At 44.3% G+C, this 13,277-nt stretch overlaps 1 protein-coding gene across 1 annotated transcript in view; it reads left to right on the forward strand.

Annotated features, from left to right (window-relative positions):
- Window positions 1-13,277, forward strand: part of RNF19A (ring finger protein 19A, RBR E3 ubiquitin protein ligase) — a 53,545-nt gene that overhangs the window by 25,431 nt on the left and 14,837 nt on the right. Inside the window, exons 3-4 of the mRNA XM_056110753.1 lie at window positions 11,432-11,640; window positions 12,967-13,111. Coding sequence (XP_055966728.1) covers window positions 11,432-11,640; window positions 12,967-13,111 — 354 coding nt within the window. The remainder of the gene's footprint in view (window positions 1-11,431; window positions 11,641-12,966; window positions 13,112-13,277) is intronic.

Below are 13,277 nucleotides of genomic sequence, written 5' to 3' on the forward strand. Positions count from 1 at the left end.
TAGTCCAAGCATAGCTCTTTCAATTCCTCTTTGGGAGACCTGAATAGCGTTCTCATCTTGTTTGCGTAGGGCCCAGGTCTCTGAGGCATATGTTAATGCAGGAAGAACAGTGGAATCCAAGAGATGTGCCTGGAGCCGGAGGTTCTTTGTCCTTTTAGCTATTTCTTCAACGCTCTTAAAGGCGTTCCAAGCCGCTCTCTTCCTCCTGCGCAGCTCGGGTGCCAGGTCATTTGTCATGTTGACTTCTCGACCTAGGTACACTAGCTGTTGCATTCGGAGATGGTGGTTCCATTGAGAGCGAATGGGGCGTCAGGAATGAGGCTGTTTCTCATAAACATTGTCTTCGTAAGATTCAGCTGTAGTCCGACCTTTCCACACTCATGGTCGAAGTCGGCCAGCATTTGTCAGCCAGGGACAATGAACTTTTAAGTAATTTGAGCAGGAGACATATCCTGTCAGAAGTCATGATTGTATCATTCTTGATCCCACAGACACAGGAGTCACTTTTTTTTTCCTGGTGTAAGTATGTGTATTCATTAGATTAGATTTCAACTTGAATAGCAAATTTTGTTTAAAAGATTGTGGGGGAGGTGCTGGAGAGATGATATAGCAGGTAGGGTACTTGCCTTGCACACAGCTGACCAGGCTCAATTCCAGCACCCCATTTGGTCTCCTGAGCCTGCCAGGAATGATCCCTGAGTGCAGAGCCCTGAGCACGGCTGGGTATTAGCCCCAAAAAAATTAAAAGAAAAAAGAAAAGGAATTTGTGAGGTTGGAGAGAGAGAACAGCAGGTAGTGCTCTTGCCTTGCAGATAGCCAACCTGGGTTCCATCCTCAGCACCCAATATGGCCCTGGACCTTTTCCAGGAGTGATCTCTGAGCACTGCCAGCTATTGCCTCAAAAAGCCAAAGGAGAAAAAGTCCAGCTAGGAATATGGCTATGTATTGTGTTTTGTCTGGAGGGTGTATTTTTCACCTATATTTCATGGACCCTTAGGAGAAGAGATATCTAACGAGTTCCTATAAATGTAAATAGGTTTAACAGAAAAACTTGCCCAGAATCAAAGATCGCTAACCTTTCCTCTTAGATTGTGAGAAGCATGCCAGAGAAAGAAAGGATTGATTATTCAACACATAGAATTATGAAAATTAGCATATGTGTATATATATGAAATATATATATATGAAAGAGATAAAATTGAAAGGAAATAGAGAATATTAGTTGATCTACTGCCACATTATTATTTGGGAATGGGGGATTTGGGATCACGCCTGGCAGTGCCCAGGGCTTATTACTCTGGGCTTTGAGCTTCAGCGTCACTCCTGATGGGGCTTGGGAGACTCTCTGAGGTGCGGGGACTGAATCAGGGTCGGTCATGTGCAAGGTGAATGTTTTGACCTTTGTACTGTCTTTCAGGCCCCACATTACTTACTAAAACTGAACACAAATATACTTTGTAATGGAGAAGATCCTCTCCTAATTCGGTGACTTAGAAAAGAAACTACCCTGTGGTCTATGCTGTACCACTGGAGGTGGCCCTGGTAGCCTCCAGGCTCCACTGAAAATGGCCCCCACCACACCAGTAAAAACAAAATCAGGAAAAATATGTTAATTAACAGAAAAATGTTAATATAATTAATACCTACATTTTGTTTGGCTTTGTTGTTTTTATTGGGGGGTGGTGCGTGGAACTGTACCTGGCTGTGCTTAGTGGACCATATGGTACCAGCTGTTGGCTATAAGTTAAGTGTTTTGGTGGTTGTACCCCGCAAGGAACAAATATTATCATAGAGATTATATTCACACACATATATATGATTTATGCTAAGAATATATTTTATATGTTTGATGACATGATGACATGACCATTTTTAAGGTTGTGTTATGTAGAAAATATCACCAGTAACAGAAAATGTATATGGATACTTTGACACAGGGCTGGAGCAATAGCACAGTAGTAGGGCATTTTCCTTGAGCGCAGCCGGCTGGCCAAGCCGGGTTCGATTCCTCTGCCCTTCTCAGAGAGCCTGGCAGGCTACCGAGAGTATCTTGCCTGCACAGCAAAGCCTGCAAGGTACTCGTGACGTATTCAATATGCCAAACACAGTAACAACAAGTCCCAAAATGGAGACGTTACTGGGCCCGCTTGAGCAAATTGATGAACAGCGGGAGGACAGTGATACTTTCGGGAGGACAGTGATACTTTCGGGAGGACAGTGATACTTTTGACACAGACTATGACATAACCTTCACTACAGTAAGTGCAGATTGATCTCGAATCTCTGTCCTATCATGTTGTAAGGATTGAGGTAGAACTTTGTTTTTGCCCGCCCGGTGCTGCTCGGGGTTATTCTTGGCTCTGCACTCAGGAATTACTCTTGACAGTGCTCAGGATGAGGTAGAACTTGAGTTCACCATAAGATTTCTGTAGCATGGCTAGAGGAGTAGGACAGAGTTAAGGCACTAGCTTTCCTTGCATGCTGCCGACCCTGGTTCACTACCTAACACTAGACACTGTCTCCTTAACAAGAGCCTGGAGTAGTCCCCAGCTCCACCATCTCTGCTCCTAAAACACCACCCCTCCAAAAAAAGACTTTTCAGTCTTCCGAATCACTTCTGAAGGGTTGTCTTTTTAATCAGACTTTGACATTATGCAGCTGTGCCGTTGGAGAGTTAATAATGAACAAGACAAAAACACTTGTCCTCTTGAAATTTACTAAAATCGTTGGACCCACATAGAACATATTTCATCAAAGCCCCACTTATTAAGTATGATGTAAGGAATGTAGCACTAGTACAGCAGTGAAGGCACTTGTCTTGCACACGGCCAATCTTGGTTTAATCCCTGAAACTCCATATGTTTCCACAAACTGCACCCGGAGTAATTCCTGAGTGGAGAGCCAGGGGTAAGCTCTAAGCATCACCGGGTATAGCTCCAAACTAAAAAAAAAGGAATAATGGTAAATACTGACTGAATAATTCATGGAACCACATCTCCAACCATTCTCGGACCTTAGGTGCATCTTAAGAACTCACAGCTCTGGTTTGTATACCACACTTGAAGGTCTCCCCCCCCCCCCCAAGAAATACAAGCTGTAAAATTACAGATTTTTCCTTTCGTATTCAGTATTTATCAATAAAGTTTTTCTGTGCTAGGAGTAAGTTGTACTTTCGTAGTTTTAAATATGCATGGAGAAATAATTGCTCTCTTCAGAGCAGAAAGAAAACCTGACCTGGTTTCTATTTAAGACCTCTCAGGGTGTCTGATGCAATAGTGTGTCTGCTTGTGAGCCAGGCTCTAGTGTAGACTACACTTGTGTGAAGGCCAGTGTTTCTAAGAAGAGAGACCCTGGAAGTTTGGCCTGTTTGCAGTATTTTAACTGAGCTGGAGTTGCTAGACTGCTTCTGGAATATGCCAGTCTATCCAGGTTCCAAGAACAACCTGACCAGGGCTGGAGAGAGAAAGCATTGGAGAGAAAAAAGCACCAATCCTGTCTTGAATGATTGCATCTGATCACTTTGTGCCTAGAAGGGAGCTCTGTTTGGTGCTTTGTTGAGGCAGGTGCACAGAGTGGTCGTTTGAGGGGTTGGGGGTGTCGCTCCATGGAAGAGCCTATGTTTTGCACTGCCTTACACACATTAGCTACACAGGTACTTTGTACCTTTAGAATGATTTGTAGACATTTAAGTGACTCAATTCTGTTGAGACGGAAGCGGTCATTGAAGCCCTAGCCAATCAGGGCATTCAAGCCCAATACATCAGGATCCTCCGTGAGCTGTATTGCGGATTCACTACCAGGATCTCACCATTCTACAAAGAAGTGACCGTTGATGTCAAGAGAGAGGTTCGGCAGGGTGATAGCATTTCACTGAAACTCTTCAGTGCCACCCTCGAGAACATCATGCGACGACTGGAATGGGAAGGAATGGGAGTGAAGATAGATGGTCGGAAACTACACCACCTCCGCTTTGCTGATGGCATTGTTTTAATAACACCAAACATCAGCCAAGCGGCACAAATGCTGGCCGACTTTGACCGTGAGTGTGGAAAGGTCGGACTACAGCTGAATCTTACAAAGACAATGTTTATGAGAAACAGCCTTGTTCCTGACGCCCCATTCGCTCTCAATGGAACGACCATCTCCAAATGCAATAGCTATGTGTACCTAGGTCGAGAGGTCAACATGACAAATGACCTGGCACCCAAGCTGCGCAGGAGGAAGAGAGCGGCTTGGAACGCCTTCAAGAACATCGAAGAAATAGCTAAGAGGACGAAGAACCTCCGGCTCCGGGCACATCTCTTTGATTCCACTGTTCTTCCTGCATTAACATATGCCTCAGAGACCTGGGCCCTACGCAAACAAGATGAGAACGCTATTCAGGTCTCCCAAAGAAGAATAGAAAGAGCTATGCTTGGAATATCACGTTTCACTCAAATGAGAGAAAGAATCCGGAGTTCTGACATCCGTCGACGATCAAGGATCAGGGACGCTGTCTCATTTGCCAAGGTGTCGAAAATCAGATGGGCTGGTCATGTAATGAGATTTAAAGACGACCACTGGACGAGAGCTGTTACCGACTGGATTCCACGGGATGTCAAAAGACCGCGTGGCCGCCCACCTACCAGATGGTCAGACTTCTTCGTCAAGATCATGAACGATCGGTTTGAGGCCCTTCATGTTCCCGGAGCAAACAGATGCTATTGGGCTACACTAGCACGCGACAGGGACAAATGGAGACGTTACTGGCGCCCGCTCGAGCAAATCGACGACTAACGGGAAGTTAAGTGATTAAGTGATTAAGTGAAGTGACTCAATTATAGTTTATTCCAGGATCAGAGAGACAATTCACAGGGCTGGAGCACATGGCAAAGGCTGCATAAGGCCCTGGGTTTGATCTTCAGTACCTCATGGCCTCCTGAGCATTGTGGGGTGTCATGCTGGTGGCACCCAGCACCACTGGGGAGACCCCACCAAGAAAGAGCTTATTCCAAGAGAGGACAGTGTTCATAATGGTCCCCCATTCCAGCCCAGCCTCCCCCCCCCCCCCCGCCACACACACACACACACACACACACACACACACACAGTGCCAGGGTTGAACCCGGGCAGTCAGGAATCCCAGCTCTGTTATGCTTTTGATGGGTGATGGAGTTGGGCCTAAAGAATCTATTTTAGTACTCTAGTTACTAACCATATGAGTCTCAGTCTGCAGAGAAAGATTTCAGCCATATCTTTAGTGCCTTTGACATGCTTGGAATGCTTTTTTGGCTGCTCTTTCTGAAATGTTACACAGGTGACTGATTCAACTTTGATTTTTTTTTTCCAGAGGAAACAAGTATGTGTGACAGAAAACAGCAGATTTTGTGTATGGGGAGCCAAAATGAATCAACTGTGTTTCAGGGGAAATTGTAATTCATGACTGTTGGTAACTTGTATATGTGTTAGAATGGAGACTTAATAACTTGAGCTCTCTATTCTTCCTAGTCATGAGAGTTTATCCTCCTGTAGCACCAAAGTTCTTTATTGATACTAAGACTTTTGGTGGAATTTTAGGGAATCAGTAAAAATCATATTCTTATTGTTACACTCTCCTTCAGAACCAACTTGATAAGACACAAGAGCCAAATAGATAAGACACAAATTGATAATCTAACCAAATAGAAAAGACACAAGAGCCACGGCAGCTTTCTCTGCTTAATCTGCTGAAGAATGACTGGGGATCTGGAGAGAGGGTACAGCAGGTTGGGTATTTCCCTTACATGTCACTACCTGGGCTCAATCCCCGGCACTCCATAGGGAATCCCTAGCAGGAGCAGGAGTGATCCCTGAGTGCAGAGCCAGGAATTAGCCCTGAGCACCTCCAAGTATGACTCCCAAACAAGCAAACAAAAAACGTGGCTTTCACTTTGTAGCCAGTATGACTCACACAGCACCCCTAACCTCTCCAAATAGTCTGGGCCGTTCTCCGCAGCTGCCGTCTGCCTTTGCATCCCGTGGTCCCAATAGAGCTGAATGCGTTCTCGTGAGAAAGCAGGTTCTGAGCGGTGTATTGGAGGGCAAGCCCCGTTTCTCTAGGCACTCAGACAGATTTGGCCGACCACCCTCTTTTGAGAAACACAGTTACAGCAACCCCTGGTAGCCTACCTTCTTTACGGAACAGAATTACCCCCAACTATTTACCACCTGGGCTGGAGCCATAGCACAGCGGGTAGGGCGCTCGCCTTACAAGCGGCCAACATGGCCGACCAGAGTTCGATTCCTCCGCCCCTCTCGGAGAGCCCGGCAAGCTACCGAGAGTATCTCACCCACACGGCAGAGCCTGGCAAGCTCCCTGTGACGTATTCAATATGCCAGACACAGTAACAACAAGTCTCACGATGAAGACGTTAATGGGCCTGCTCGAGCAAATCAATGAACAACGGGAGGACAGTGACAGTGATTTACCACCTACTTGGATGGTTCCAGCACCTTCTGGGTGAGGAACAATCACCCACTGTTGCGACCTCTGTGGTCTGTGCTTTCTCCCAAATGGATTAACCGAGTGAGTCACTCCTTTCCTGCTGGAATGTTTAAAACTGCAAAGTGGCAATGTGAGGTTTTTTTAAATAGAAAATTTAGCATTTCCCATTAATTGGATCAAATCTGGTGTTACGCTTAAATTTTCAGTTCTTTAAAGGTTATTTTAAGGCGGGGGGTGGGGGCGCTTATCTTGGTTTCCTAAATAATCAATAATTCTTTTTTTTCTTTTTTTCCATTTTTCTTTTTTTTCCTTTAAGATCTAAAGTTTAAATGTGTGGAATTTTCAGAGACTTGCTCTATGCATCAGTATGTGTGTAGGTGTCACCTCCTCCACACACAGAAAAAGGGATCTCTCCCATATGTGGGATAAAAAAGGAAACATAGAAAGGGAACAACAAATGGTCAAAGTCTTTGGAACTGAAGATTTTGTCTAAAGAACTGAGCTTACGCGGTGGTGGTGGTGGTATGGGCGGGGGCAGGTCAGTGGTGCAGGTTGGGAGGGGTCCTTGGGTCACTGGTGGAGAGAAGCTGGTTCTCTGGTGGTGAGTGTGGTGTGGGGACGATGTATGCCTAAATAATATGATTTTTTTTTGAAAAATAGATGTGAAGTTTAAAGGGTGAGAAACTAAGAGGCCCCAAAATGTAGAAACATCTTGACTCTTAAAATGTTGTCTAATATATTATTGGGAAATTAAAATCTATTAAAGTTACTACTTGAATTTTATTGTTAGTGACAAGGAACCTTGAAAACTGACCTACATATCAGGCAGAAGGACCTGGTTGATATTTACAAAAGTCCCTTGTGTAAAAAGGGTTACAGAGCAACATAAGATACTTAAAATTGTTTCTGTTTCAGAGAGAACCAGAAACATGCAAAGATTTTTGCTTGCTTAATCTTGGCTTGGGGGGCACACTTGGTGGTTTTGTGGGCTCCTCCTGTGTTGGGTAACATTGCTTTGTCCTTCCACAAGAAGCTTAGGTTTATCTGGTTACACCCATCAATCTGGTTACACCCATCACAGTGCTCCTGAAGCACTTCCACTTCCATTGTGTTTACATGTAAACATGTAGTCTTCCCTATGCTCTCCTTCCCACCCAGTTAATCAGCTTTCCCCTTAATCAGACTTTGTTAATTTGTAAGATCAGTTTCCCAGAAATCTATGATTTTATATGTATGAGTGAAATATTGCCTTTTTCCTCTCCTTATGCCTTATGAACAGTTTACTTTAAAGTAATATCCTTTTTGTATAGATACAGGAAGACCGTTAACATTATGCTTTGTAATTTAGGATTTGATTGGCCTTGAATATTATTCACTCCCGGGCATCTTTCTCGACTTAAGCCTCAGTTGCCCTTAGTTCCTAACACCCCAAAAGCAGGGTCCCGACGAGGGACTGAATGGACCCAGGGCAAGCAGTGAGCTACCCTGGCAGTGAAATGGGTCAGGCCAAAGTGCCACTATCTATAAGTTAAGAGTTTGATCATAGACAAATGCTGTCATGATCCAAAGGTAACAAGACTAGGATCCTGCTAGGGGTGGGGAAGACTATCTGGCCTGAGCACCGTAGTCTGAGATCAAGATGGCCCTAGGAGAGCAATTCTATAAGTTTAAGATATTTCTTACTGTATCCATACAAAATGATTTATATTATATTCTTGTATGCTTGTTGGACAAGGGGAGGAGAGGCACGCCCATGGGATTATGCTCTAGGGTGGGTCCTCCTGCTGAGGAAGGATCTGTCCTAGGAGCGGTCTTCCCTGAGGCTAAGATTTCTACCCCTATTGATTTCTACCCCTATTGATTGTGACCGCACCTATGTGTAATTGTTTCCCCAATTCCTCATGGAGAGAGGATTTAACTGTACTGTAGGAGTGGGCTGGGAGCAGAAGGAAGAAGAGGTTCAGAGAGGATCAGAAGGAAGAGGAGGATGAAGGGGGATGGAGAAGGGGAATGAAGTAGCTGGGGGAGGAAGACTGGGAGCAGAGACAGAAGGAGAGAGGGAGCAGAGACAGATGAGGAGAGAATCAGAATAAACTACGACGAATACCTACCAGCCTGGCCCTCGTTCCTTCCTCCGCCTGACCATCGCCATCGACCTCTCCGGGGTGGGAGAAGGGTGAGACTACCGAACGTGGGCGGTGGGAGAGAGAGAGCCACCGCCGCTGTGTGGGTGCCGTGCCCCCTGTTTTGTGTGAGATTACACACTCCTGGTTCTGTGCTCAGAGGTTATACCTGGCGGTGCTCAAGGGTACCAGGGATTGATCCAGGGCCTCCAGCATACAAAGCATGTACTCAGTCTTTTGAGCTGTCTCTCCAGGCCAATAAAAGTAAAAAGTAAAGTAAAGGCCCTCCCGTTGATCATCGATTTGCTCGAGCGGGCCCAGTAACGTCACCATTGGAGACTGTTGTTACTGTGTCTGGCATATCGAATACTCTCGGTAGCTTGCCGGGCTCTCCGAGAGGGGCGGAGGAATCAAACTCGGGTCGGCCATGTTGGCTGTGTGCAAGGCAGATGCCCTACCCGCTGTGCTATCGCTCCAGAAAGTTTTGAGATAACCGTAGTTTTAGATGTTGTTGTAAGAAGCACAGAGTATGCAGTGTTTATTCTTAGTTTGCCCCAGTAGTACCTTTTGCAAAGTTGTAAGATTTTTGCACAACCAGAATATTGGCACCCATTCAATATAGTGATGCTGTTTCAGACTTCTTCAGTTGGACTCAAATGTATTTGTGTGTCGATGTGTACGTGGTTGTCTGTCGTCTTAGCTGCTTAGTCCTTGTGTCCACTACCACAGTCATGGTGGGGACACTTCCCCACACAGCAAGCACCCTGCACGCTCCTCTTCTGTAAATTCATCCACTCCGCACCCTAGCCCTAACCATTGGCATCCCAGAATCTGTCGCTTCATTGACAACGCACATGCTTTGCATGCATAGGTCCAGGTTTGCTCCCTGGAACCACGTGGTCCCACAGCACCTCTGGAGGCATCTCCTGTGCTCAGCCACAAATAACTGGAGCACTGTGGGGTGTGACCCAGAAACCAAAAGAACTAGGTGAATGGTTTCCATTTATAAAGGCGTATGTTTTCCATTTTGTTATTTCAAAATGTTATAAAACAGAACCATACAAGGCTCAACCCCCAGCACCCCATCATGTTGCCGGAAGTGATGCGGAAGTTCAGAGCCGAGAGTAAGTCCTGAACGCCACTGAGTGTGGCCCCAAAACAAAGAACAACAAAGACAATGGAATCATCAGTACGTGACTTCAGATTGACTTTTAAAAAATTCTTTCACTCTGCCGCATAGTTCTGTAGATTTATCCAGCTGGTCAGGTATATCAGTAGGTAACTCCTGTGTGTGTGTGTGTGTTTGTGTGTGTGTGTGTGTGTTTGGTTGGGTAGTATTCCATATTGTGTGTGTGGACCATGGTTCAACCACTTACCTGTTGAGAAAGGAAATGTATTTCTAGGCTTTGACTATTAAATACTATAAACATTTGTGCACACATTCTTTTAAAAAACAAGTTTTCATTTCTCTGGGATAAATTATGCCAAGAGGACCCAGAATTTTTGCTTGCTTGCTTTCTCTCTCTCTCTCTCTCTCTCTCTCTCTTTTTCTCTCTCTCTCTCTCTCTCTTTCTTTGTCTCTTTTTTTCTTGGTGCCGTTTTGCCATTAACTCAAATGTAGCTGATCCATGGTCATTTTTAATATATTGGTATTCTTTGTCTTTCTGGTTTTAAAAGGAGTAATTGTAAAATACTAGAAATGTATAGCGATATAAAGAAAGTGAAATTGAATACTAGGAAAACTAGTAAGATTTTTGGTGTATTTATTTCTAGTCATTTCTATGTGCATATAACTAATTTTTTTTTTCTTTTTGGGTCACACCTGGCGATGCACAGGGTTACTCCTGGCTCATGCACTCAGGAATTACTCCTGGCAGTGCTTGGGGGACCATATGGGATGCTGGGAATCGAACCCGGGTCTGCTGCGTGCAAGGCAAACGCCCTACCTGCTGTGCTATTGCTCCAGCCCCTGTAACTAATTTTTTTTCCTTGGGATTACATTCAGTAGAGCCCAGGGGCCACCAGGCTATCCTTAGTGGTGCTCTAGGGTGGTACATGGTGCCAAGCAATCTCACTTCCAGCCTCACACATGCTAGTACGTGCTCTACTACTGAGCCACATCCTCACCGTGAAATTTTATAAATTGGGCATCAAATTTTTATAGAGAGATATTTTGTTTTTGTTTCAGAGTGACTGATAGTACTCAGGGGCTACTCTCAGCCCTGGGCTCAGAGGTTGCTCCTGACAGTGCTCAGGAGAGTATGTGGTGCTGTGGATGTAGCCCAGGCCTCCTGCTTGCATGTGCCCTTTGAGCTGTCTCCTGCCCATAATATTATCTACATACAAGCTACCCGGTCTGCAGCAGTAGCACAGCAGGTAAGGCGCTTGCCTTGCATGCAGCCAACCCAGTTTGATTCCTCCTCCCCTCTTGCAGGGCCCGACAAGCTACTGAGAGTATCCCGCCCGCATGGCAAAAGCCTGGCAAGCTCCCCGTGGCATATTTGATATGCCACAAATAGTAACTACAAGTCTCACAATGGAGACGTTACTAGTGCCCGCTTGAGCAAATCGATGAACAGCGGGAGGACAGTGCTACAGTGCTGCATACTACCACATATAAACAAAAGTTGAAAGTTTACAAATTAAACTTTAAAATACTCATTTTAGCCGTTTTTATGTCTTCATTTGGGGGCTGTTCCCCCATTTTCATGCCGATGAGATAACGTGTGAGGATTTAGGATTGTATGCTCACACGTGGTATGAAACTCTCTCAGTAGATTACAGCTGGAGAATCTGCTCACCTTTTGTTTAAAGCGTATTTTAAACATTGTGATGTTCTTCCAAGGTATGCTGTGATAGCGTTCGGATGTGCGAGCTGTCCCAAATTGACCTGTGGGCGCGAAGGCTGTGGCACTGAGTTTTGCTACCACTGTAAACAGATTTGGCACCCCAACCAGACCTGCGATGCTGCTCGGCAAGAGAGAGCCCAGAGTTTACGTCTCCGGACTATTCGCTCTTCGTCCATCAGTTACAGTCAGGAGTCTGCTGCGGCAGGTATGGGACACGTGCGTGATACTTCCCTTTATTTTGGTTTGGGGACCAGACCTGACTACGTTCATAGAGCTGACTACGTTCAGGCCTCACTCCTGGCTTGGGCTCAGGGGACCATAAATTGGTGCTGGAGCTTTAATCCAGGTTGCCACATGGAAGGCAACTTAATAAATGCGTACTTTTTATAGTCTAGTAATTATCATTTTTCTTGATCTGGCTGTATAAAATTAACAGTTTTCTCAAGATTGCTGGAATCATTAAAACACTAAGAGCACTGACCAGTTCTTAAGTTAAAAAAACAGCTGTGGCTCTAGAAGAAGCCCTAAGAAAACTTGAAATCACTGATAAAGCAAAGGTAAAATTTCACCATAAAACTTTAGAAAGGAAAACAGGGTACAGCTTAATGCATATTATGTAAGAAAGTGGAACATATTGAATTGAGTGGTTAGTATTCTAAATATCTTTTCTTAACTCTATAGTTAGAATATAGAACTAATAGATAAAGTAAAGTCCTTCATTTCTGTTATCTAACTAGATGCTGAAGTTTGAAATGACTTGAGATAATTTTTTTGTGTCAGTGATTCCTAAAGTTAACCACTGCATGATTCAACTTGGCACCTTTGTGTGTTGGAATCACTGGCACAGAAGCATTTGAACAATGACTAAAAATGAGAAATTAGGTTACTCATTGAAAAGTCATCAGCATAACTTATAAATGGCTGCTTTCATCCTGAAATTGTTTTCCATTGCAAATTAACAATTGTGTTTTTAACTGTTAACCTCTTAACTCTTACCTCTATTCTGGATGCATCTGTCTCTTCAGGACTTAAAACACAACGGGGGCTGCCTTTCTAAGGTGTCTGCAATGCTGATAGCTGATGTTACTTAGAAGCAAACTCTGTGCTTGGTGCCTAAAGGTTCAGATCAATGACAGATTGATCTCAGTGTTCTTTCACTAATGGAACAGCAGATAGCTACTTTTTAATTACATGAAGATGGATAGAAAAGTTCTAGAACTTGAAATGCCAGGCAGAGAAGATCGCTCTGGAGTAGGGACAAAGAGAAACTTGATGTATGATTCACATTGACCTTGTTCTTGGTTCTCTTGTATTGGCTTGGACTTTGTTTTCCCCCCTTGCTCTACTCTGTTTGAAAAATGTTTACCATTTACATTTTAGCGTAAATTCTACGTTACATTTCCTTTCTCAGAAGAGAAAACTGTGTTATGTACTTGAAGTAGCTAAAGCTATCATTTCACAATTTCCATGTGTTCAGATTTGGTTATAGTCAGTTTCATGCACTAAAGAGGTCTCTTTCCCTTCCTAATAGCTGATGATATCAAACCATGTCCACGCTGCGCCGCTTACATAATAAAGATGAACGATGGCAGCTGTAATCACATGACTTGTGCCGTCTGTGGTTGTGAATTTTGTTGGTTGTGCATGAAAGAAATCTCAGATTTGCATTATCTAAGGTAAGCTTTCAGAAGTAGCTATTAATATTCTCTAAATGTAATTTCATATTATAAAACAGAAGGACTTTTAATTGGGGGAGAAGTTAGCTTCCAATTCTCTTTCTGGGACGTGTGCTCCAGGGATTGAATCCAGGACTGTTGGGTAACATTGCTTTGTCCTTCAAGA

This window comes from Sorex fumeus, unplaced genomic scaffold (genome assembly GCF_029834395.1).
Source record: "Sorex fumeus unplaced genomic scaffold, SorFum_2.1 ptg000002l, whole genome shotgun sequence".
Lineage (NCBI taxonomy): Eukaryota > Metazoa > Chordata > Mammalia > Eulipotyphla > Soricidae > Sorex > Sorex fumeus.